The sequence below is a fragment of the Podarcis liolepis genome (genome assembly GCF_965112155.1).
Source record: "Podarcis liolepis genome assembly, chromosome: 2".
Taxonomy (NCBI): domain Eukaryota; kingdom Metazoa; phylum Chordata; class Lepidosauria; order Squamata; family Lacertidae; genus Podarcis; species Podarcis liolepis.
In genome coordinates, this window is record NC_139555.1 from 31,650,832 (window position 1) to 31,675,572 (window position 24,741).

A 24,741-nucleotide genomic window follows, 5' to 3' on the forward strand; every position below is an offset into this window, starting at 1 on the left:
ACAATATAGTATTAAAATCAACTTTTATTTGGCCAATGAGTTCCATACCTTTTAGCATCATAGACGCTCCAAACTAATTCCAATTCTGTCAACATACATTCTTGTCCTCCCATCACTCCTTGGCTCTCAAGTACCCCCACAAAAAAAACCTAGTTATTGAGTGTCCTTTTTGTTTCATTCTGGCAGGCCCCTTCCCAAACAGCTCTGTAAATGCCTGGGAGACCCATTCACAAAGCAAATGCGTAAAGAGCAAGTTGTATTGTTTGTTCAGGGGGCAAGGGGGCAACACCAGTTAAGGTTTTGCCTCAGGAGTAATTGGGTCCTTTCCCCCTCAAGGACAGTCTTTATGCCATCCTAATCTTTGGAAGAGAGAGATACATATACTGTTCAGCATAAAAGGGAAGCAAGACCATGCAATGAGTTAAGAGGACCTGCTCATTTCCCTTTCCACTGCCACCACCGTGGTCAGCCCAGTAGGTTCCTCCACACCGGAGCAGCCCAAAAAGAAATAGTAATTGAAAAACAGCCGAGACAGTATCCAAGACCCTGCTGGGCCAACAGCAGCTTATGACATTTGGACTAGTGTGAGTAAGTTTTAAGGCGGCATTACTGGTGAGGCTCCAAAGTGAGTTAGGCAATGGGACATGTTGCCGTTTCAATCTGCTTCTACCCAGATCACAGAACACTCTAGGAAAAGAAAATGTACATCACAGTGTGTAAAGGAGGGGGGAAAGAGAAGACCCAGCAGGGCTGGCTACCTAGGCAGATCCCTCTTCCAAACTGAAAATAATAATAATAAAAATTAAGTAGAGGAATCAGTTGACAGACAAGTTAGGATGAAGGGTTACTTTAGACCATTCCCTGTACTCTCAGATAGCATCTGCCTTCTGGTTCAAGTTGGTTCTGAACTTGCTTAACTGCATGAAGTGGCAGCCACAGTGTAGTGTCTGGGGATATGCAGATTGGACTTGTCTTTACAGTTCATCTTTTACAGTGTTTGCGTCATCATCGTCTTCTTCTGCATCTGGCTCTTCAGCATCCTCTAGATCTTCCAGATCCTGTTTAAATGAAGAAGCAAAAGCTTGGTCAGCTGCAGCTTCTCTCACAGCCGGTGCCAAGGAGGCCAACACACAGTTAGGTCCTGCCAGCGCAGCTGTCATTGCCCTTAATAGCATGAGAAACTCATGTAACCGCCTCTATGCTCAGAACTTTGCTCCTGTGGCAGACAGAGTCCTGCCTCCCAAGATGTGCAGGCCAAGGAAAGTCCATGCATTCCATCAAGTCACTCAAGGCAAAATAAAATAAAATAAAAATGGAAACAACCTACAAATTTCCATATACCAGGCAGAAGGAACTTGTAAGACAATGGGGTCAACACCAGGTCTGTTGGCTTTCTGCTTGCCCTATACATCTCAAAATTATTTGAATGGATAAAAAAACCTGCTGTACCAACTTTAGCACATTCTCCATTTATATAGCATTCTGAATCAGATGAATGCCATCACATTTGAAAACCAAGTTGGTGATTTTAACGTTTTGCTCAACCAAGAAGTGCACAAAAGACCTCTAAGAAACTTACTTTAGAATTAAAACTTCATTAACACAACCATGTACAGTGGTACCTCGGGTTACATACGCTTCAGGTTACAGTCTCCGCTAACCCAGAAATAGTGCTTCAGGTTAAGAACTTTGCTTCAGGATGAGAATAGAAATTGTGCTCCAGCGGCGCGGTGGCAGCAGCAGGAGGCCCCATTAGCTAAAGTGATGCTTCAGCTTAAGAACAGTTTCAGGTTAAGTATGGACCTCTGGAATGAATTAAGTACTTAACCCGAGGTACCACTGTACTGTTAAAGTAAAATCTGATCTCACTTTCACACACAAACACACCAAAAATAACTGATAAAGTGAAGCTGTGATTAAGGCAGGTGTTCCAGTATCTGTCTTTGAACTTTCTAAGCAAATATTAGTAGTAGCTCCAGAATAGGTATAATCATAGGAGATGATCCTGACAGGTCACATTCAGGTTCATTATCAGTAATAAGCAAAACAAGTGGAGATTCAGTCCGAATGACTGATGCAGTACTCTATACTGCAAATCCAATTGGCTGTTCCTTAGATTTGTGATCTAAACCCACTAATGTTCTGTTCTTTCTTCAGAAGTGTTGACTTTCAGTGGCTTGCAAAATCCTCAAGTGATCTGCATACCCTCAGCCAATGATTTCATATACACTATACCAGAGGTGGCCAACTCCCAAGAGACTCACAGAACGAAAAACTGGCAGTGATCTACCCCCTTTTGGGGGGTTCAGGTCATAGTTGTTGAGCTCACCAACAGATCGCTGAGGAAACAACAGCCTCACTGAGTAAACTCCATCTTCCATTCTGCAGATCATGCGACAATGGAGGGCAGGGTGAGGCCGAATTCTATTTTACCAGCGCTAAGGAAAGGGACCCAGTGATCGACCACAATCTACCAAAACCTCCCGGGGATCTACCAGTAGATCACAATCGACCTCTTGGACATTCCTGCACCATACCATTCCACTGCATTGCCTTAAAGAATATAGACTGGCTACCAGCATACTGACAAGAAGCAAATAATATAGGCTGTTATCTTCAACAACAGCCTATGCTGAATAACAGACAGATGTTCAGCATTATCCTGTTCTCAGCATCTGGTACCAATGCTTTTTGAATGGAGTACACACTGTGCTGTTGAGCTAGCAACTATGAGAACCCTGCTAGCACATTATTCTTCTCAGAATGAGAAAATGCAAAAGCACTTGCAAGAAATACACAGGGCCAGCCAACAGCCAACACAGCACCTCCAAAAATCAGCCGTGAGGGACTGGAATACCATTCACAGGAAGGACAGAATTTGTTTGCCTCCAATTCAATCACATTCTTCAATTCAAAATCTGTTTCCATGAAACCCAGATTCAAGGACCTGCTACAATCCAAGAAGATTTAATGGCCATTTTTGGCCAATTCTTTTGCTCAGTACTCTTATGTTTTTATACCCAAACGTCCACCGGTGACATCTTATAGAACACAGGTTCAAAAGCTATCTGTCTTCAAGGTGTTGGAACCTGACAAACAACCAAACTGAATACAAATCCAAATTTCCAAAGTGTACAGAGATGATTAAGAATCAAAAAAGCTGAAGCAAAATGGGGCCGGCCAGCTCTACTCTGCCAGGTGTCAGCTACATGTTAGTGCCAGGTTTGTGCCTGAAAATCATATACGTGATAGCTAATCATAGTGTCTATCACCAAGATGCTGAATATCAAAGCCAGTTCACTCTTAAATCACAAAGCCTGGTGCCAAGACTTAAGCTCAAAACAGGGACAAAGGAATCAAATCGGGATATAGTTTCTGTGTATGCATTGCTCATGGTCACTGTACCAAACAGCTGGCACCCTTGATAACTGTAGGTCTAGAAGTGTAGTCTACAGAGCTTTAAATCACACAGAACCCACCATACAGGGTCCGGGAACATGCAGAGGTGCAAAGGCTGGGTCACCAGTTGCTCCCTGTATCCAATGGAAATGGAGGAACGACAGCCCTGAATGCACAGCAATTCTAACTTGGGCTATGAGCTTTACCCCCTCTATGTTCAGCTGCTACTCCTGCTGGGCAGCAGCACCCAGATAAGCCTAGCAGTGCTGCAAAGAGCCAGTAGCATTGCTAGCACAGCAACAGAACAAGCAAAAATTGTTACACATGCTGGCAGCAGCGACTACTTGACTCAAGCAAGAGGACACTCGCACCTGGTGCTGGGTGCTGGAGAAAGAGCCAACTCAGTGTAGGGTCATCTCTCGAGAACTACAGATAGTAGGGTCAACGCTGGGAAGAATGTAAAAAAAAGTCATGTTTCTTGAACATTTGCAGTTGATCTGGGAATGGTGGGGCTCTCACAGGCTGACTGCCTGTTTGTGTGGCCTGGTTAGTCCACATGGAATGGCAGGTATTCAGGAACACCCTTCCCCACCACCCTAGTTCATTCTGGGTATTACCAGCTGTGCTTTATTTACAAGTTGCTAAGGAACCAGCATTCTCGGCTGTCACAGTAAGCCCGAAGTAGCTTTGCAGGACAAAACTTCCCTTCCTCGGGAATCGCATCTGAACCCTGCCCTAAAACAGCTACACAGGCCAGTGCCCAACAGGGCCTGGGTTTAGATACTCACATCTTCATCTACACCACCATCCTTTCCGCCGCTTTCCAGGAACTTCTTAAAACCTTCCAGCGTTCTCTCGCCGTTGTAGTCGACAACCTGCAAAAGCAAAGGAGGAAGTGTGTCAGCAGTCGAAAGGCAAAGCTGGGCACTGGGGGCTGAAGAATCGCTTTCTGAACAGCTAAGCAAAAAAAAAGGGATTGGAAAATTCACCTTCACCCATATGAGTCGAAGAAGAGCAGCCAGCCACTAGATTCCCATGATCGCTGCGAGGAGAGAATAGCCCGTACATGAGCACCATCCTCTATGAAGCAATCCTCCCCTCTACAATAGCAACAACCCCCTGTGAACCACCCCTCAGCAACTCAAACCAAGGCACACCCTGGGAGGGGAAAGAGAAACACCCAGGGGCAGCCACCTACACAGACTGACCACCGGTCTCCTCACCGTTCTGCCAGGGCCTGCAGGGAAAAACTTGAGGGTAGGGAAGCTGTGGACTTTCACGGCCTCCACTTCATTGGCTGTGGAGTCCATTTTGGCAATGATGATGTTTTCATGGTCTTTGTACGTCTCGCCTAGTTTATCCCAGATGGGAGCCAGCTGCTTGCAGTGGCCACACCAGGGGGCATCTGCAAGTCAGAAAGGGGACAAAACCCAGATTAGCATCTGTTCAACAAGAACCACTCACTCCTCAGTTCCAGTTCCTGCCACCTAAGAAACATTCTTCGCTAGCCAAACCTGTGCAACTCAAGACAGGATGCGCCGAGGTGCGAGTGCATGTGGGCTCAGCTACCGAAATACTTACAGAATTCCACAAACACGTTCTTATTCTCATCAAAGGCCACTTCTTCAAAGTTTTTCCCAACCAGAACTTTGACAGGTTGTTTGTCCCAGTCATCAGAAACATCTTGGCTCATCAGATGGGGCTGAAACAGACAAGCAAAAAGGAACCCACATGAAAGCAACAGCATGGAATGCGCCAACAGGAAACCCTCCCACCCACTGTTCCAAGACAAGGCAGAGCAACTGACAAAAGCCAGAGGCTATAAAAAGTCAGATTAATATAGACTTCCTCCTTCAAAGTCAACCCCCACCCCACCCAATGACCCAGCCATGTCCTTCATGAGCTGCTGCATGAAGGATGCGCGTTTACAGGGAGCTGGCATAGGCATGCTGAGTAGACAGAGCCCACTCTGCTTCACTTAAAGAACAAAAGAAATGCATGGCAAGATATATGTACAGCAAGCAAGAGGAGATGGCTGCAAGAGTCAGATTAGTTCCAATATTTTTACAAGAGGGAGTTAGGGCTGGGCGATATCTGGTTTTCAACATCACCAGCTAAACATCGCAATATAGTGATATATCACAATGTCTAAAATAAAGATGGAGCTATGTACAGGCATTGGAGGGCTTCATGGTTTTTCATGCAGGATTATGTTTGCATAGCACATGTACACACACACACACGAATACACACACACACAATTCACAATATATTGCCAGGTCAAAAATTATGAAACTGATATCACAATACGGATTTATCAGTTTTGGACAATATATCACCCAGCCTAGAGGAGGTCTAGGATGTTTTCCAGAGCATTTTAAAAATGAAAGTGACCTATTAGACCATTGTGTCAAAATTGTGTTCCAAGGTACAGAGCCAGCTGTCTTGTACAGAAGTCAGATCATTGGTCCATTCAGCTCCCTGATCTCCAGGGTTTCAGACTACCTCTCCCAGACCTACCTGGAGGTGCCAGGGATCTAAGCTGGGACATTCCGCATGCAAAAAGAGGGTTCTATTAAGTGTTCTATCCTTCCAACATGCTTAACATTCAATTTGTCTTGAAGCCCATCTGAAAAATCCCCTACAACTTCCCCTAGGCTACATCTTTCATCTATCAACTGCATTGAAACTCCCAACTCAAAACTGTTCAACCGTAGATCTACTTTTGCTTGAAGACCATGCATACTGTATCTCATGAATGTGAGGGGTCTTCAAACAGGCCAATGCTGAACATAACCTTCTCTGAGGTTAGAGGTCTTTGGAATGTTTCTATTCCTATTTGCTTTCCAGCACAGAAACCATCCCTGTAGTTCTAAAAAAACTTCAAGTGTCTTTTCAGAAGTGAGGAATGCTGGCTATGCTACACATTAAAAAGGAGGCATATGTTACATCACCTATGGGACAGTACCACCTTTAGTGTGAAGGTGGGGGACTGCATGATTCAATGACCATATACCCCCAATCTAGCAGAACACTACAGAGCAGAACAGAGTTCTAGCCTTTCCTTCTCCAGAAATGCACTAGCTTCTTATCTACAGAGTCTGATACGGGGGAAGCATATAGATATATAACACTCAGCCTTTACAGCCAAGTGGCAGGGGCTTCGTTGACCACATGCTCACACTCATGTTAACAGGCTGACCAAAAGAGTACTACAACATGAATATGTATTAATACAACCTAGAATGTATTTTACCTTTTATGTCATGCAACACCTTACTGTCTATGTGTTCCAAAATAGATCTACCATAGTCTTGTATCTTATTCAAGAATGTCAGTCAAGCCAGGTATCACTCAATACTTTTTCTTCCCTATCATCACCTCAGCTTTCCCAATTAGAAAGGTCATCCTGAACTTTTAGCCTCGTTTAATAATCCCTTCCAGTTTTTCAAAGGACCTGCAGATTTTCTTGAAAGGTGTACTTGTCCAGTCGACTGAGTAATTAAGATGAAGGCTGCAACTTCACTGAACAGGAAAAGGAATAATGGGAGGGCAAGGAAAGTAAACGAAATAGGCAGAGCCAAGAAAGAGCCCTGCAAAATTCAGGTGTGGGGCAGAACAAAGGCAGTAGCTGGCTCTGTACAGCTGCTTTCGCCTCCAGATTAAGATGGAAGCCTCCCAAGCGCTCGTGCCACGTGAGGTCAAGGCCATGCAGCCATTAAGGCAGAGGTAGTTCTTAAGAGCTGGTGATGCAGTTCTATGAGCAGCTCCCAGACTTGTCAAGCTCACTTTATCAGCATTTAAAGGCTATTTCCATACTGGCACTGTGCCCCACTGGCTTTGCCCTTTGGGCTTCTCAGCATGAAGTCTAAATACTGGGCTGCTGGACGTGCTGCAAAGCCAGCTTGAAAGACTTCGTGCCACGTGACTGTTCTCAGGTTTCGTGCGATTCGTGCTGCGGGGATCACCTCACATGGATGCCTGTCTCAAGAACAAAATACAAAAAAAGGAAGGGAAAAACGAATTACCTTAACTTTGCCCTCCAAGAACTTATTGCAGAAGTCCCTGATGTTTTCTGGAGTCAGCTCTTCTGAATCCGGCTTGTACTTGGTCATTTCCTCCTCCAGGGTAATGAGGCGGATGGCAGGGCACTCCTCTTTCTTGAGGCCAAAGAACTCCAAGATCCTCTGGTTATCGCCGTGGTCACTGTCTATGAAGATGAACAAGATCTTGGCGGAGGAGAAAGGAAGAACAACAGTGGAATTGAGGCATTAGACAAGTGCATGGCACAGGCAAGAAACTAGCTATTTATGTCCTCCTTAAGTAACTATTCTTTCTCCTGCCACCCTAATTGTGTTTCATGCCCAACTAGAGCCAGTGTGGTATAGTGGTTAAGAGTGATAGACTTGTAATCTGCGGAACCGGGTTCGCGTCTCCGCTCCTCCACATGCAGCTGCTGGGTGACCTTGGGCCAGTCACACTTCTTTGAAGTCTCTCATCCTCACTCACCCCACAGAGTGTTTGTTGTGGGGGAGGAAAGGAAAGGAGATTGTTAGCCGCTTTGAGACTCCCTAGGGTAGTGATAAAGCGGGGTATCAAATCCAAACTCCTCCTCCTCCTCTTCCTCCTATAAGCCTAAAGCAAGTTCTTGTCCGCTTAATAGTTGTCAAATACTTAGCTCAGTGGTTTTCAACCTTTCTGATTCCATGGCTCCCTTAACCAACCACAATCTTTCTGCAGCTTCCCTGGGGGAGTCTCTTACAGGGCTCGAGTCAGTGGAGACTCCCCCATTCTGCCCCTTTGCTTCACACGCCCCATTCTGTCCCTGCCATCTCCCCTGAATGTTCCTCAGAGTAAAAGAGAGAGATAATGCAGGAAGATATGAGCTTGCAAGTTAATGAAAGGATGGTTCCCCGCCCCCCAGGGCTCCCCTGAACATTCCTCAAGTCTCCCCAGGGTGTTTCAGGACAACCATTGACCAAGCTTATTCCATTCAAAGACTTCTTTCTAGAGTTGTCACCTGATTTGCTGGGGCTATTCAGGAGCAGTCTATGCTGAAGCAGCTTGTGCTACTTTTCATGTTACTTATCTATATTCTGAAACTACTATGATCCTAATCCATGTCCTCCCTGAGGAGCCGCAATATTAGAACTGTACAGTCATACCTCTTGTTATGTTTGCTAAAGGTTAAATCTTTTCAGGTTGCATCCCACGGCGACCTGGAAGTACCAGAAAGGGTTACTTCCGGGTTTCACCGCTCGCGCATGCGCAGACGATCAAAATGACGTTGCACGCATGCGCAGAAGCGGCGAATCGCGACCCGCACAGACGTGGGTTGCATTCTGCTCATGTTGCAAACGGGGCTCCGGAACAGATCCCGTTCGCAACCAGAGGTACCACTGTAAGTGCCAGTGTTCACCACCTGGGAAGCCTAGGGAGCAAAGAAATGGTTTTTAATACGTCACTTCCTGGTCCTCACCTTCCCTTTGAAGCTCTCTGCTGCTTTTTTGAAGTTATCCAGTTTTCCCTGGTAGTCTGTAACACTCTTGGGCAGGAACAACAGGATGTGGGTCTTGATCTCTCCTCCAAAGATTTTGGGTGCCGTCTGTGGAAGAACAAATAGATGCATGCTAGGGCCAAGAGTGTTACCGGTTGCCAAGATTATGCAAACTCCCCCCTCCCTCATTTACAGTTCATTCTACTTGGTATAATTTGTATGGTTAGAATTCTCCACTCCTGATTGGTAGACACAGATCAAGGTGTGGGTTAGGTCACCCAGCCAACCAGCCAACCAACCAACCAACCCTGCCTTGCTAGAGAGCCACTTCCATACCTGTTCAGTGAATTCAATCACCAAGGGCAGCTGGTTTGATTTGATGAAGTTCAACAGATTCTCTTTTGTTATCTCCCCTTCATAGTTGTTACGTCCTTCATCAAACTGGAAACAAGCACAAAGGGACTCGTGAGAATAAATCAAGCCGACTTACGGTTGAGATCAATCAAGAGTTACAGTTGGGTCATCAGCCTACTTACCACCAAAACGCAGGTTATGGGCAGACTGAGTGTCTGCCACAATTCTACAGGCATGCAGAATTTGGTATTGAGTAAATCATTTGGTTTCCTGAAAACGTCGGTGGTGGTTTAGGCTTCTAACCCTTATATCTATGAAAAAATGTGTGCAAGTATGTAGGACTAAAGGCTGGCACAGCAAAACCGAGAATGGCTCAGTTCACATTCAATCCTAAGCCAAGCTATGGCTTGAACACACCTGACTACCAGGGATGAGATTGTGGCCATTTTGCTCCTCCTCTAGTCCTTCCGCCACTGCACTGCTGTAAACTAAAGACTGGTTCAAGCTCACGTGTTATCCAAACCTGGGCTTGGATTCTTGTGGTGTGTGAACCACGAACTCTCGTTCAAACACAAACACTGAGCCAAATCACAACTTAGCTCACAGCAAATGCAGGAGGAGCAGAGAAGCAAAACGGCTCTCTCCAGTAGCCCACATGCCATGTCATAGTTTGGACTAGTATTACATGTGAAACAGGTCAATAGTTTAAGGAATGGGACTTTAGGGCCTAACATTTATCTTCTGCCACAACCAGGCTATTATTCAGATTTATGTAAAAAAGGCAAACATGGAGTCCAGCTTGCTTTCTATCCATTATTTCTCCAATTTTTACAAGTACAGAATACACAATCCTGAGTGTTATATCTGTAGGGCTCCCACTGACAAGTCTTGACACAAACTACGGTGCACATTTCACACTGCAAGCAAGGCACAGAATTTCTCAAGTTAAAATCCAGGGTAGAATCTCTGCCAAAGCTCTCATCTTACTAACAAGCTAGGATTCAAGGCTCCATAGGAGTAAACAGAACAGTGACTAGAAAGGAGTTTGGGACTAAGTGGATTGCCAGATTCTTGCTATATACCCACTACCTCAAAAGGGGTTTCATCAATATTCTACAGTATTTTAAATACACAACTCTCAAAAGTCACAGAAGCAGGTTGCTCATTTCCTGGCAGGCAACAGGTTGTGCAGGTCTACTGGAAGCAGATATATTTATCTGATCAACAGAACCACTACAAAGGAGGTAGTGTCCTAGGCAGCAGCACACAACATGGAACCAGTAAATATATAGCAGTTTACTCAGAGGACAACGCATCCCTGCAGGGCTATTGTTAGCCAAGCAGGAACAGAAGTCAGAAAGCACGCTATCATTCCTCTGCCAGGAATAATTTTGCTGCAGAGCAACACCTATTACTGTCCAGGTTCTCAAAATCTTTCCTGGCACCCTGGAAAGGGGCAGGGAGTAACAGACATAGGAGAATCAAGGTTATCCACCAAGAAGACATGCAAGGGAAAGCAGTGATCCCATTGGCTGGGCTCCCTAGCAACACAACTCTGGGGGACGCACACATAGGTCACTGTTTGAGTAACTTTTCAGGAACGTTATACAAAGAAATCTACTTCAAGACAACATGAAGCTTATGCAAAAGACAAAGAAACAAAAAGCAGTTGGGTAGTTGTAGTGCTGTGTTCAAATCTCACCTTAGCCATGAACTCAATAGGTAGCCTTAGGTAAGCCAGTATTCCCTCAGACACCGTATATATATAGTAAGAGCTACCTGCCTTCACATTGGCAGGTTAACCAAAAATGCTGTTGGCACATTCAGAAGTGTTTTATAAAATGCCAGTTTTTAATACAACCTATCCCTGAAGAACAGTTTATTAGAATGCACCTGGGAAGGAGGCACAAGTCAGCGTTCACAAAGAAACAAAACTTTAAAATGTGCAGCCTTACCAGGGACGAGATGTTCTACGGTTCTGCCAATAACACCTCTGCTTATTTAGGGGTGCTACATAAGACTTATAATAAACCGGTTCCTGGCCTTCATGCACCTCCAGTGAGATGCATTTAGAACAGGCTTCCTCAACGTTGGCCCTCCAGATGTTTTTGGCCTACAACTCTCATGATCCCTAGCTAGCACAACCAGTGGTCAGGGATGATGGGAATTGTAGTCTCAAAACATTTGGAGGGCCTGATTTAGAACCTACCAGCTCTGCTTTTACTATACCCTGTAATCTTAGCAGAAACTAGCCAACTTAGAGATACCTCAAGATTCCAAAAGCAGTCTTGCCACAGTCCAGAAGATTCTGAGTGCCACTCTCACCAGCCCCAATGTTTAGAGGCCTGCTAGCGGAAGACCATACAAAGACTTTGAGAACACAACAGGGCTTTACTCTATGTGTTTGTGTGTGAACAATCCCCAGAACAACATGTGGGGAGGGAGGGTATATAACTATCAGCAGGGAAAGAGAGGCAGGTCATTCCATCAGGCAAGCAGAAATTATCGTGCTGACAGAGCTATCTGCTTAGCGCTACACAGAATTCCTCCCAGTGCTTCACCACTTAACAGCTGCAGGGGCATTTCACGTCCTGTCCAATTCTGTAACTGCTTACACGGTTTCGTCTCATTCCAAACAATATTCCCGGGCATCAGTGAGGTCACTTCATGACACTCAAGCTCTATGGGGCCATGTGCAAATGTGGTAGGAACAGATTCAAATATAGCATCTGCTGAAAGTTTGTTTCATTTTGGTTGGAAGCAAAAAAAAAAAAGCAGCACCAAAGAGTTAACCGTGTAAAAATTCAAGCATTTGACAGGTGTGCACCTGAAGAGTTCAGAAGCTTGGGCAAGTGTCCTTTTGGCAACTAAAAGGGATTTGTTTTTACTTTGGCTGGTTGAAGTCTCAACAGCTCCGAGACTGAGGAGCAAGAAACGGAGAATAAGAGTGAGGAAAGTTCTAAGCCACTCAGAAAAGTACCCCCTTTAGATAGAAGAGCTGGCCAATCAGAAATTTACCTCCTATCCTTTCATAAAAGTGCTGGCCAAACACAACTTCCCCACCCCCTTAACAGATTGAAAGGTTTCGAAAAGCAAGTATTCAACTTAACATGCCAAACACTTGAAGGTAGAAAAGCCTGTTTGAAGCAGGGAGAATTGACCTTAAAGAGGCAGTCAGGGTGTAATCTACAGGCTATAGATGCCTTTACAGCAGGAGAGAGCATGCGTTGCTCTACTCTTCTCAGGTGGAGAGAAGGGTATGGACACTGTGGGGTCTCCATCCACTTTGTAATGGCGCTCATTCCCACTATCAAAAGTCAATGCCCGCAACTACAGTAAGTTCTGGAGAATTCTGGAGTCTGAGATTTCCTCCCTTAATGGTTGCTCCGCTGAGGGCCCCATACCTTTTGACAAACCACTTTGGCAACCTAAATATTGATAATGGCATGAGTCAAGATCTTGCTCTTGTGGCTTGCAACACAAAGCAGGGGTGTTTTTCCCCCACAAGTGTCCCTGCTTGGAAGTCCCCCCCCCAAATTACCCCCTCCATTCTGGTTCTCTAACATCTGAACAGACCTAGCTATTATATTAACAAGGTTAACTTGCTGAATAAGCTACTCAGACTGCTTCTTCCTGTTCTGCTTTCACAATCCATCCAGTGTGCTTGGTTTTCACCAACAAGCTCAGCAATGGAAAGACTGGTTTTGTTCCAGAGAATTGCAATTTAAGTGGCAACGAGTCTTGCCGCCAATCATTAAGATTCTCTTGCCTTAATCATCTATACTGACCTTGAAAACAAAAGCCTGGCATCAGTTCCTCTTCACACTACCACTTCAGTTGTGATACTAGAAGTACCCTTTGAGGAAGCAACTGGGTTTTACAAGCTAAAGCCCATGCACTCTTAGGATATAAGAACACTTCCAGGAGGGAAGGGGAAGCTGATGAGAAAAAAATTAAGTGATTTCCAATTTCCTCCTTCAAATCAAGTTTTTAGAGCACTATTTGGACCTGTGTGAGCTTTCTACAAATACAGTAACAGTGTGGGTGGGTGTGGAATAGAAACATATTGGGGAAGCAGAGTGCAGCCAGCCAGACTTAGCACATAATGGGAATATTTTGCACCACTCACCTTCTTAAAAAGGGCAACTCCATCTTTGCTGAGCTGGTATTTGGCAAAGACATCGCTGTTGGAAGAGATCCCAAAAGGAATGTCATCAATGGACTCTGCTGCCAACAAGAACTGCTTGGCAGCATCAGATTCTGCATCCTAACAGAAAGAAGGAAGATTTTAAGTTTTAAATACTCCACACCATGTGCTGATTTGATGCATGTTGCTTACTCAGTGATGCAAGAACAACAAAGAGCCAAGATGGGAAAAAGAAATTGGCATCATACTCTAGATGTAATTTCCCTGTGTCCACAAATTCCCCTCCCCACTGAAATTGGGCACGATTGATTCTACTGTAACCAATTGAACAGGTTCTGGTGTGCAATGCCCACAAGTTTCTCTGGTTTGCAAGTTTATTTATTCTGTTTTTATCCCACCTTCCCCCTAAGAGCTGAAGGTGCCATATATGGTTCTCCTCCCCCCCCCCATGGGAAGTGGGTTAGGTCAAGAGACTATCTAGGCTCAGGTCACCCAGGGAACTTTGTGTTAGACTGCCCATGGACCCAAACAGGTTAGTGAGCCCTGGTGTAATCTCTTCCCAGATAAAGGCCTCCAAGAGAGGTCAGCTAAAACAACAGTAACCAAGTGAAGCACTCTACCTTGAAGAAGCCGATCACAGCAACTTCACTGGATTCCACCAGTTTCTCAGCAGCAGCTACATCTGCCAGGGCAGTGGCTGCTGGGCCTGTGCGTTTCTTCAACCAATTGACAATGTCATCTGCTTCCCTGCCAGCTGCAATAGGGGGGGGGGAGACACATCAGAATCTCTCTCACGTTTAAGCTGGAGCACTTGATCTAATCACCCCATTATTTCCTGGTTCAGAGGGCAAAGAGTTTCTGTTCACCTTTCTAGGGAGATAAACCACCATCTTCCCTTACCCCTTTGCCTTCCAAGACAAAGTTGCCACCAGAAGGTGCTATTGAGCACAAAGCTGCTTTACTTAGTGCAAAAAATATTTCATAGTAACATTTAAGAGCATGCTGTTTCTATCACCACATTGGCTCATGTATATTTAGAGCTTGGGCCACATTATAATATCACTGATGCAAAACGTTCTGCAAGATGCAAGCATTTTCATGCTGAAGAATACCACAAAATGGTTGAGTGAAGAAAAAATACAGGAAGCAAGATTTTCTACCACAGTACCAAAGCTTAAAAGCAACAAATAGGTTTTTCAACGCTGTTAAAATTAGATCTGTATTTCTAACTCTTGGGAGGCTCCACCCAAAATTAGCTGCCTTTAGAATCTGCTTGCACTGATTATATACAATGCAAGCTGTTACTATGCCAATCTCCATTTCAAAATTCCCCAAATGTAAATAATACGAATTGCCCTTCCCTATACCTGCAAACAGAAAGATTCCTAAAGGCAGGAGGGTAGATGCCTGCTCACTGTGACCATCACCCACATTGCAGGGGTGACAAGTGGAGCTGCAGCCCTGGAGCTTGAGGGTGGTGGTGCAGAAACTGTTCCAGTTTTATTGACCTTTATTGATGAAACAACAGGAAAGAGACATACCCCAGCTGTAAGCTTTGAAGGGGGGAGTTAGGAACAGCCACCACCTTCACCTTCCACTGCCTTGCCTCCTTCACTCCCAAAGTTTGCAGCAGGACAAGGGGAGCAAGTGATCGCTCATGATTTCCGGCAGTGCAAGCTCTGAGATAAGACCACCATCCTATGCACACTTACCTGGGAGTAAACCCCACTGAATACAATGGGATGTCTAAAAACATTCAGAGGATTGCACTGAAGGGGAGGGGCTAGATCCTGACAAATATGTGTTTTGGCTTGGCTAGCCAGGTTAGGGCAAGCTGGTACTGGGGACAGAGCCCTGCTTTCCTTACTTGGACAGGGCCAAGCAGTGTGAGAAACAGAAGGGCCATGTACTCCTTTTTCTCCAGGCAGCTCTCAAAACTCTGCTGGACCAAGCTATACACCCACCCAAGTTGAAAATGATGCCCAAAGAATTCAGTTCAAGATGTATGGGATCGCTTATTACAGCTACACGAGAAAGAAATCATATAACCAAGCCTGTAACATTTAGTGCATATATTGATACAGCAACCTGGGACTGGGTTATTGCTTTTTGTTTTGTTACCATGCAATGTATTTTTGTGTTCTGATATTGTAAACTGCCCTGCGATCCTTGGATGAAGGGCAGTTTGGAAATTTAATAAATAAAATAAACCTTTTTTTTATATGCAAAAGGTAATAACTAACTCTACCAGCACTCAAAGTGGCTGCACAGGCTGCCTTTCAAGAAAGCCAAAATCAGAGGCAGGACAGTCATACCTGTGGGAAAACTTATCCTACATGTGGCTTCTGTGGCTGCTGCAAGCTCTTCTTCCCATACAACGGAAAGCACTTTTTCCCCTAAAGCTGAAAGCTCATCTTCCCCTACAACTGAAAGCTCATCTTCCCCTAAAGCTGAAAGCTCATCTTCCCCTATAACTGAAAGCACTTTTTCCCCTACAACTGGAAGCTCATCTTCCCCTACAATGGGATCTAAGGATGGGGGACTGGCCATTCTGTAGTGTTGCCCTCCCAATGCAGTTTTTCACCAGCACAAAAAGTTAATAGCTGAAGACCATTCAGCTTCCTAAATGAGATTTTTGTGCCTATTTCTAGGTGGCAGGCTCCTAAGCGTGGAGTGATTCTTCCCAACTGTCACCATGGAATCTTGGGAGAGAATCAGCAGCAATGTCTAAGGAACAGGCTTCTTACATCATTGTGGCCCACCCCAACCCCACTTCTGAACCTTCCATCAGCCACCACTACCTTTTAAAAACTTAAATATTGTTAGTTTTTTTTAACCTGTGTGATTTTTCTTTTTTAATATGACTAGGAGTTTTAATAACTCTTTTACCTTAAACCACAGGCCTTCCATTATGATATATGGGTTAGGGAAAAGTACGGTATGTTACAATCAGCATAACCAACCATTCAGAATGATCAGGCATGCTGATCAGCTGTCTGCCAGTAGCTTTGGTGATAAAAGAAGTTTGTCTAGCACTTATATCATCCACGTATATGGCACAACTCACAGAATCATAGATTGTAGAGTTGAGAGTGACCCTGGGTTTTATCTAATCTGATCCCCTGTAAGGCAAGAATCTCAACAAAAGCATTCAGATGAAGGACATGTCCCTGCCCCAAGGCTCTTACCATTTAGAAACAGATAAAGCTGGCAAACAAAGGAAAGGAAGGGAAAGAGGGATGGGGTAAACATGGGGGAAATTACATTTCAGTTACATGTATTAAAGGCTTAGTTGCAATGGTGCATTAGGAGTAGGGGTCTGTCAAAAGCTTCGTGGAAAAGTGATTTTGCATATGGTTATGTAGGAAGGGTTTTGGGAGGCAGTTCAAGTCACAAGCATGGAGGAGCTGGCCAAGCAAAAGAGACAGGGAAAGAGATGTGGGAGCAGTGAGGCAAGAGGGTCAAAGCTACTGAGAGCTTTGAAGCTGAATCAGGGAGGACTCAAAAGCAACATAGGACTGCAAGAAGGGTATTTCTGTGCTCAGAATAATTTTGCCAAGAGTGATGAATATAGGCAAGATTATCAAGTCCAGAGAGCAGAAGGCTGGATGGATCAGAGGTTTTTTGCTGAGGGACAACAGAGAGGAGAGTGCAGGAAATGTTATAAAGCAGCTTTAGTCATCCGCATGTCCTACAGATACTGCTGGACTTCCACCTCAACCCCATTTTCCAACAAGTAACACGTGGAAGAAAAATTGTTACTATTTTTTATCATTTATGACATGCTAGTGCCTATGCTTTTATGTTTTTAAACGCAACTACAGGTGCATGCTTGGCTCAGTTACACAAAACTGGGAATATGAAATATTTGATAAACTCTCATTTAGTTTTAATACAACTTCAAAAAATAGGACATCCATTTTATATGTAGGAAAGAGGCTGAAATAGCCTCTAGTGAATGAATGGCTATGACCGAGCAGTGGCATGAGCTCAGTGCCTTGAGTCACAGACTTCTCCTTCAAGGCTAGAATGCTGTTCAGAATACAGACACTGAAATAGTCACTGCTTAATAGATTTATTGCCTTTGGCTGTAGCCCTATCTACCTCTTCTTGGCAGCAAGCCTCACTGACCTCCATGGAGCTTACTACTGAATAGATATACACAGAATTGGGCTGTAAGGAATAAACAATGGTGAGGGAGGGTATTACATGCAGCAAATTGATCCAAGAGCTGCAATTTTGCATTTGATTCCATCATATACAAAGCAGGGAGCAGATATATCCTAAGGGCAACTATTAAAAAGCAACGCCAACTTGTCCTTAATTTGTGTCAGGAGTTCTAAGCTAGAAATGTGAAACCACGGTACCTTATTCCTATTTAACAGATTATCCTTGTCTTTCTAGTGACTAAAATAATTACATGCAAGGACAAAGTTGCAAGTCCTCTACGAAAAACATTTTTTTTGTGGGACTATTTAGCAGACACCTTTTAAACTGGTGAAATATACATACAACATGAACAAACAGCTTAAAGGAGGCAGAGAACTATATCTGAACAACATGAAGTGAAAGCCAACAGTTTAGGCATCAAAACCAAGAAGTATCCTCTTGTGTCACTTTTGCTTTATTTTCCAGGTTTGGTCCCCCCCCCCCACCTCAATTCACATGTTCCAGACTTTTTAACCATTACCATAGTCTCACCTGTGTATTCTTTAGGGGATGATTTATCGCCATTCTTGAAGAATTTGATAGTAGGGTAGCCTCGAACACCAAACTGTTGGGCAAGCTCTGATTCTTCTGTTGCATCCACCTTGGCCAGCCGGATTTCTGAGTTGTCAGATTTCAATTTTGCTGCCGCTTTCACATACTCTGGGGCCAGAGCTTTACAGTGACCACACCAGGGTGCATCTGAAAAAGAGAAGTACTTAGTATCAAAGCAATTACTGTGCAACCCTCCAACACTGATACTTTCTATCAACAGGAATGCACCCACAACAAAACATTCCATGCAGATAGCATCCAAGTGACGGGTGGGGGTGAAAATTATGGCAAGGAGAGCTTCACTTTTGACTGCCCTGTAGTACTGTAACCAGCACCTTTCCTATCACAAAATCCTAACTTGAAGTTTCCCACTCTTCACCTATTACTTTACAAGCAGTCTCTGCAGTGGAAATGCAATGAGTAGGCAAGACAACGAGGAGGTCTAGAATACAGTATCTAGAAAAGCAAGAGACAGGCTCAGTCCTCAATACTGTTGCTCACTTGATGTAAATCTCTCCCCAGTGCATAGTTCAAAGTTTCTTGTCCTGCACTGCCGTCAGCAACAACCTGCAACTAGCACAGCACATCCAACTTTGGGAGTCTTCCAAGACTCCACTGAAGCCTCTTAACTTTACTGGCACGCCCCTTCCAACAGTACTCCTGGTACTATGGCAATGCCACCAACAGACATAACATGGCACAATGCTTTCCCCAATACTTGAGAGAGGTGCATTTCAAACGCACTTTGCACTCTTACAAAATCTTCAGCGGGCCCCTGTGCTCTCCTGCATGAGACACTACCAGTGTTTCATAGCCAACTCGTAAGCATCTATCTATACCCCTAATTTCAAGGCTGAAAATATATAGCAACAGTAGCACCGGCCTATTCCATGCATCCGGGACACGCCAACAGCAAAAGACGAGCAAACGCCTACAGGCCCCCCTTTGGGCTGGTAAAAGACATTACCTCAGCCGGCGCACGCCAGCTCTCGCAAGTCCCCTTCTCACGTGAACTGTGTAACGTCTGAATAGGCAGGGGCTGTTTTCCTAATGGCGGGGGGGACGGACGACCCGCTAACGCGAAAGAGCCTGTTCCCCATCCCTCCCCTAAACCGAACAGGGGGGGGCCCAACCTCAGTTCCCCCTCCCATCCGGCCGGCCTTCCCTCTCCACCCTCATCCGCGCTCCCCCCCCGGCGCCCCTCCACTCACAGAACTCCACCAGGATGTTCGGGTGCTGCTCCAACGCCCGCTCGAAGTTGGCCGCCTTGAGCACCAGGACGCCCTCGTCCTCCTCGATATCTGCGTCGCCGGCCAGGCAGGCCCGTCCCAGGAAGAGCAGGCAGAGGAGCGGAGACCAGAACAGAGCGGTCTTCATGGCGGCGCTGACAATGACGGCAGGATCCCAGGCGAACAGACCGGACCACGAAGAGGCGCCGCAAAAGAGAGCACTCCGCGCCCGCCTCCCGCTTTATAAACCCGCCCTCTCCCTGCTGCGTCTATCGCCCATTGGCTGCTTCCGCCCTCCTACGCTTCAGCTCCCATTGAACTGGCGTGGAGCCTAAGGCCGCCCTCCGGTCCTGGATTGGTCAGCTTTAAAGGTCGCGTCGCCTTTCCTTCCCCACTTCCGAACAGCCGCGAGAGTTTCCTTTGCTCCGCGGGCTTTGATTGGCTGTACCGACCTCTTCGGTGAGTGCGATTGGATAACGCGGCCGCTCTTAGAAACTCGGACCAGCCGTTTCTGATTGGTTGACCTCAACGAAACTCCCTCCCCTCCCCGCCTACTTTCGCCTCTCTTCTTTGGAACGTGGCATTCGAGAGATACGCCCGCCTCGCGCTGCGCATGCGTGTTTGAGTGTGGCGTGGAGACCTCGTTCGTGTTTGATTCTGACTGGCCGCATTTAATAAGCGACCCGGAATTGAAAGCTAGCAAGGAACCAAGTGTTTCCGGGACTGTACGAAAGAGGGGGAGGCTTTTGCATAAGAATTGCTTAGAAGTGGGCGGGGGAGCGGGGAACTCAAGCGAGCAAGTTTATTACGATGGGAAGTTCTGAAGTGTGTACATCTGCATTGCCTTTGTATATGCTTTACTGTTGGGAATTTTTTCTAAGAATAAGCGCATATTATATTTTTGTATTACCATTTTTATTATATATTTTTTCGTATAACCCTAGCATGTTTACTCAGAAGTACTATAGAACTCTCTTGAGGCTTAGGCTGCAGTCCTAACCCCCATTTACATGGGATCAGGCCCCACTGAATTCAGTAGGACTTGCTTTTGAGTAGACGTGGTTAGGGCTGCGGTGCTGGACTGAAAAGGAAGAGTTTTATTCTCTGCCTTCCTCTCCTTTTTGACTTCACCTTTTACTGCTGCAAGGAATAATGTAGCTATATTACCTGGACAACTACCCCCCCCCCCAGCAACGAGGAGGAGTTTGCTCAAATAGAATTTATTGATAAATAAAATACAAACATTTTGTGGTTATTTATATGGGAAATACATACCAGTGTATGGATCATTTGCACTCCCATGTTGTCTGTGTTTCCTCTTCTGTTCCCTGGTTTATAATATAATATGGTAATTATAATAATGTAATGCATTTTATATGTCAATGTTTGAAAGGGCAGGGCAGCAAAGTGGCAGAACCAAGCCAAATAATTTCTAAAAAAACATTCCATCCTTTATACATTAGCATTTCCACTGCCATTCCAAAGACCTGTGCTACAATTGACCACAAGTGGAGCTCTGGGAGAGTGGTCTGCTGCAGGCTGTATGTCATATTATTTACGCCTAACAGTGTAAGAGTTGAGACAGCCAAATTTGCCATTATGTTTAGATTGAGAGTCAAGCTTCAGATCTTTACTAGCTTAACTGGAAGAAAGTCCCATTGAAATCTATGTGGCTTATGTCTGAGCTGACATGCATTGTAAACTAAGACTGCAATCTTAACCTCACTCACCCAGGAGTTAGCCCCATTTAATTCAGTAAGGCTTCTGAGTAGGCACTGTGAATAAAATCATTGGGAGACAGCCAACATTAGTTATGCTCAGAGTAGATCCACTGAAATCCATGGACTTAAGTAACCTGGGTCTGTTCTGAGTATGATATAATTGGATTTTACACAATGGCAGTGCAGTCCTATCTGTGTTTCTACATAAGTAATTGGCTATATCCAATTGGATTTATTTCCAAGAAATAATTGCATTTAGAATTTCAATTTGCTTTTCTATTTTCAATTTGCTCTGCTTAGGTTTTTTATGCTAAACACAACTCACATTTTATAGCATCCTGTGTTTTTAAGGTGCTTAAGAAATAATAGCTGTTAAGTGGACAGCTGAGCTCTTGGGTCAATTAACATTTTTAACCATTTTTATGGTGCTGGAGGAGACTCTTGAGAGTCCCATGGACTACAAGAAGATCAAACCTATCCTTTCTTAAGGAAATCAGCCCTGGGTGCTCACTGGAAGGACAGATCCTGAAGCTGAGGCTCCAATACTTTGGCCACCTGATGAGAAGAGAAGACTCCCTGGAAAAGACCCTGATGTTGGGAAAGATTGAGGGCACAAGGAGAAGGGGACAACAGAGGACAAGATGGTTGGACAGTGTTCTCGAAGCTACCAGCATGAGCCTGACCAAACTGCGGGAGGCAGTGGAAGACAGGAGTGCCTGGTGTGCTCTGGTCCATGGGGTCACGAAGAGTCGGACACGACTAAACAACAACAACAAACCAATCATTTCCTTTGGTCTTAGATGAATCAGGTAAAATATGACAAAATTCCAAATCATGTAATTTTACACTAGCCACCTGCTGATAAACTTTCAAAAAACTTTTCCAAGTACTTAAAGTAGGTCAATTATTTTTCAAATTCCCCCCATGTGCATTTTGGTATGATACAAAGAGATGCCTATCATACAGAACTAGTGAATGGGTGTTTTCGTTGTATAAATTTGCATGTCCAGGAACCTGAAGGACAATTGCATCAATGGATCATCCGTGTAGTTGACTCATCTTGCCTACTCACAATTGCCATCAACTTCAGTGGCATTGTTTGGCTTTGTATATGAATGCTGAAATAGTTGTGAGCTGTATAACTTCAGCAAAGTTTAAATGGATGTTTCTGCTGCCGTGCAACATGACAAAACTTTTTATATTCAAAATATTTAGGCTTGGCAAAACCCAATGTAAGCAGTCCTTTGCACTGAGCTTCTAGACTAGTTTGGTTTTTAGACATTATTTTCTTTCTTTCAGTCTTGGTGTGTGTCTCTAGTGAGTGGGAAATTCCACATTGCTTCAGCCCCTGGAAGTCAGTATGCACACAGTAAGAATCTACAGTAGTAGTTTCGCCAGTTTCCATCGCCAGTTTAGGTAGAAATCCAAAGCTGGAGCATCTGTTTTGTGTACCTTACCTTTCTGCAAGACATAGGATTGCTACCTGGCATTCTGTGTGGAATGGATGGACTCAGGGGACACAAACACTAAGCTTCTACAAGTATAATAGCATTCCAACAGCACAGGATTGAACAAGTTAGCAGCAGCAGTATTCAACAGAGCATTATAAATAATTTGGGCACACCCAGGGAGAGTATTTCAGCAGGAGCTTCTAGATCCTTTGCCACCAGGAGTAAGCAACTCTACAAGTGGCAAAGTAAATACATATAAGTCTGGAAAGATCCCAAAGCTGGAAGGCTCTCAAATTTCTTCTAGCTTAAACAGTTTTCATGTCAAAATATTCCTAGTAGGAATAACAAATACAAATAGACTACATGCAAGTATATTAATGAATAGAGAAACCTCATGCTAACTTTGGTTAAAAGATCCTAGTTTTGGAAATAATTGTACACACACCCTGTACACATAGCTGTCAACTTTTCCCTTTTCTTGTGAGAAATCCTATTTGGAATAAGGGAATTTCCCTGAAATGTTGACAGCTATGCCTGAACAGTGGTCTTAACTTCTTTTAAAATGTTTCACTTGCTATGGATCGCCAGGACAAAGTACAAGGAAGGTCTGCTTTGAACTGCACACTAAACTCTTCTAGGGCTCTGCTGCATTTCCATCATGTTGTTGTTTAGCCACTCAAATGTGGGTGTGTTTCTCTCAGCCAGGCTACTCTAGTTGTGCAAACAGGTCTCTCTTTCTTCATCAGGGTGTGTATGCATGGGACAGAGAGGAGAGACAGCCTTGTTAGACTTAGTACTGCTGGGACACGTCATCAGAGATATCCAGCTTTGCAAGATGCCCTCCCTGTAAACGCCAGCCAAAGGCAATTCAGCTCAAAGTCCTACCTTTATTTCTGTCTGATCCATTCATAGGACGGTGGGCCAGCCTGAGCAAGCAGACACCACTGGGTGGGGAAAGGAGTAGAACTAAAATGTGAGGCAGCTCCAGGCTGGAAGTACAGTAATAAAGGAGTAAGAAAAGTTGTTATTTCAACCTTAGGAAGCCAATGCAGTATGTAATACAAAAGGGACTCATTTCTGATAAAACACAGGAGAGGTAGGGAGCTTGTATCATCACAACTGAGAATTTAGAGCAGGCAGGCATAACTGAAGCTGGGGCTTAGTAACCTCTTGTTTTTTCTTCAAAACTATGGAGACGGACAAACACCTACCAGTATGTAATTCGTGGATATTTTTGGCTTAGTGGGTGGAGAAAACACAATCTAGAGCTTGATTCATCTTTGGCTTGTCTGTCAGGGGTCTGCTCAGAGATAAGCCCCTACAACAAGTTCAGTGAATCTCCCTTTCAAGTAGGTATACTTAGAGTCGCACTATTAAGAAAGCCACTGTGCACATTATGGACCTTCTTGCATTTCACTGCCTGCCTATAATTGTAGTACTGTACTCAGTCCAAGTGTAAGGTAAATCATTCCCTGCATAAAATTATGTAACAATTACTCTTCTTCCTTCATGCAGGCAAATCTGCAGTTAAGCAAATATTTATGCAGAAGGTGCATTCCCTTTCCAGAAGGGCAGTCATCACTATCCTCCTTTCCTATCCCTCCCCCCACCCCCCAGTTTGTTTCCTGATTGTGAAAATCTAAACCAGTTCCCTATGTGGTGGCTTCCTCCTTTCTGGGTGGACGTGTCCCATCCTGTTAGGTTAGAACCCCAGAGCCAGGGAACAAGGCCACCCGTTAGGAAGCTTGAGCTGGCTTGCTGCAATTGGTTGACCTATACTGCCCCTTTACCCTGGGCTGAGCTGTGGCAGAAGGAGATAGGGCTTTTACTCCAGTCTTGTTCTGTTGTTATCTTGCTCTTCCTAGGAGTAAAGTAGATTCTATTGGCTGGGTATAGATAAGGTTTGCTTATCAATCTAGCTGGAGGAACAGATGTTACTCACCTGCCCCAATATCCAGCGGAACCTAGAATGGGTTTTCCCCTTGGGTGGATATCTTAGCTTGCTGTCTGCAAGCAAGCCAATGCTTTGCCCTTCAAGCTTTATTCCAGCCAGCCTGGCTTGCTTTCTTGAGCTTTCCCACTACATTTTGTGTAGGCACAGCTGCTGTGGTGCTCCTTCTTTTCTGACAGAGCTGAAGTGTTTTCAGTGGTGGCAGGAAAATATGTTGTAAATAGATCTCTA

General features: G+C 44.7%; 1 protein-coding gene across 2 annotated transcripts; it reads right to left on the minus strand.

Moving 5' to 3' along the window:
- Nucleotides 1–6: 6 nt before the first annotated feature.
- P4HB (prolyl 4-hydroxylase subunit beta) lies at nucleotides 7–23,548 on the minus strand. Of its 2 annotated transcripts, XR_014520389.1 has the most exons (12): nucleotides 19,370–19,823; nucleotides 18,099–18,305; nucleotides 14,018–14,151; nucleotides 13,380–13,517; nucleotides 9,233–9,337; nucleotides 8,879–9,004; nucleotides 7,428–7,628; nucleotides 4,981–5,101; nucleotides 4,623–4,804; nucleotides 4,188–4,274; nucleotides 3,771–3,846; nucleotides 7–1,058 (listed from the first exon to the last, which is right to left on the minus strand). XR_014520389.1 is itself a non-coding variant. In XM_083481133.1 (11 exons), exons 1-11 carry the CDS (start codon nucleotides 19,533–19,535, stop codon nucleotides 975–977), a joined length of 1,551 nt encoding a protein of 516 aa, XP_083337259.1. In that variant the 5' UTR covers nucleotides 19,536–23,548; the 3' UTR covers nucleotides 7–974. The 2 variants fall into 2 exon arrangements, 1 of the variants encoding a protein (XP_083337259.1); XM_083481133.1 differs by lacking the exon at nucleotides 3,771–3,846 and having other exon boundaries at nucleotides 19,370–23,548.
- Nucleotides 23,549–24,741: the final 1,193 nt, after the last annotated feature.

Coding starts and splice junctions, on each gene's coding strand:
- P4HB (XM_083481133.1), bottom strand. CDS start 19,535: ATGAAGACCGCTCTGTTCTGGTCTCCGCTCCTCTGCCTGCTCTTCCTG. Junction 9,338..13,379: donor GAGTTGCCCTTTTTAAGAAG/GTGAGTGGTGCA, acceptor GCTTGTTTCCAG/TTTGATGAAGGACGTAACAA. Junction 5,102..7,427: donor TCTTGGAGGGCAAAGTTAAG/GTAATTCGTTTT, acceptor TGTCTGTTTCAG/CCCCATCTGATGAGCCAAGA.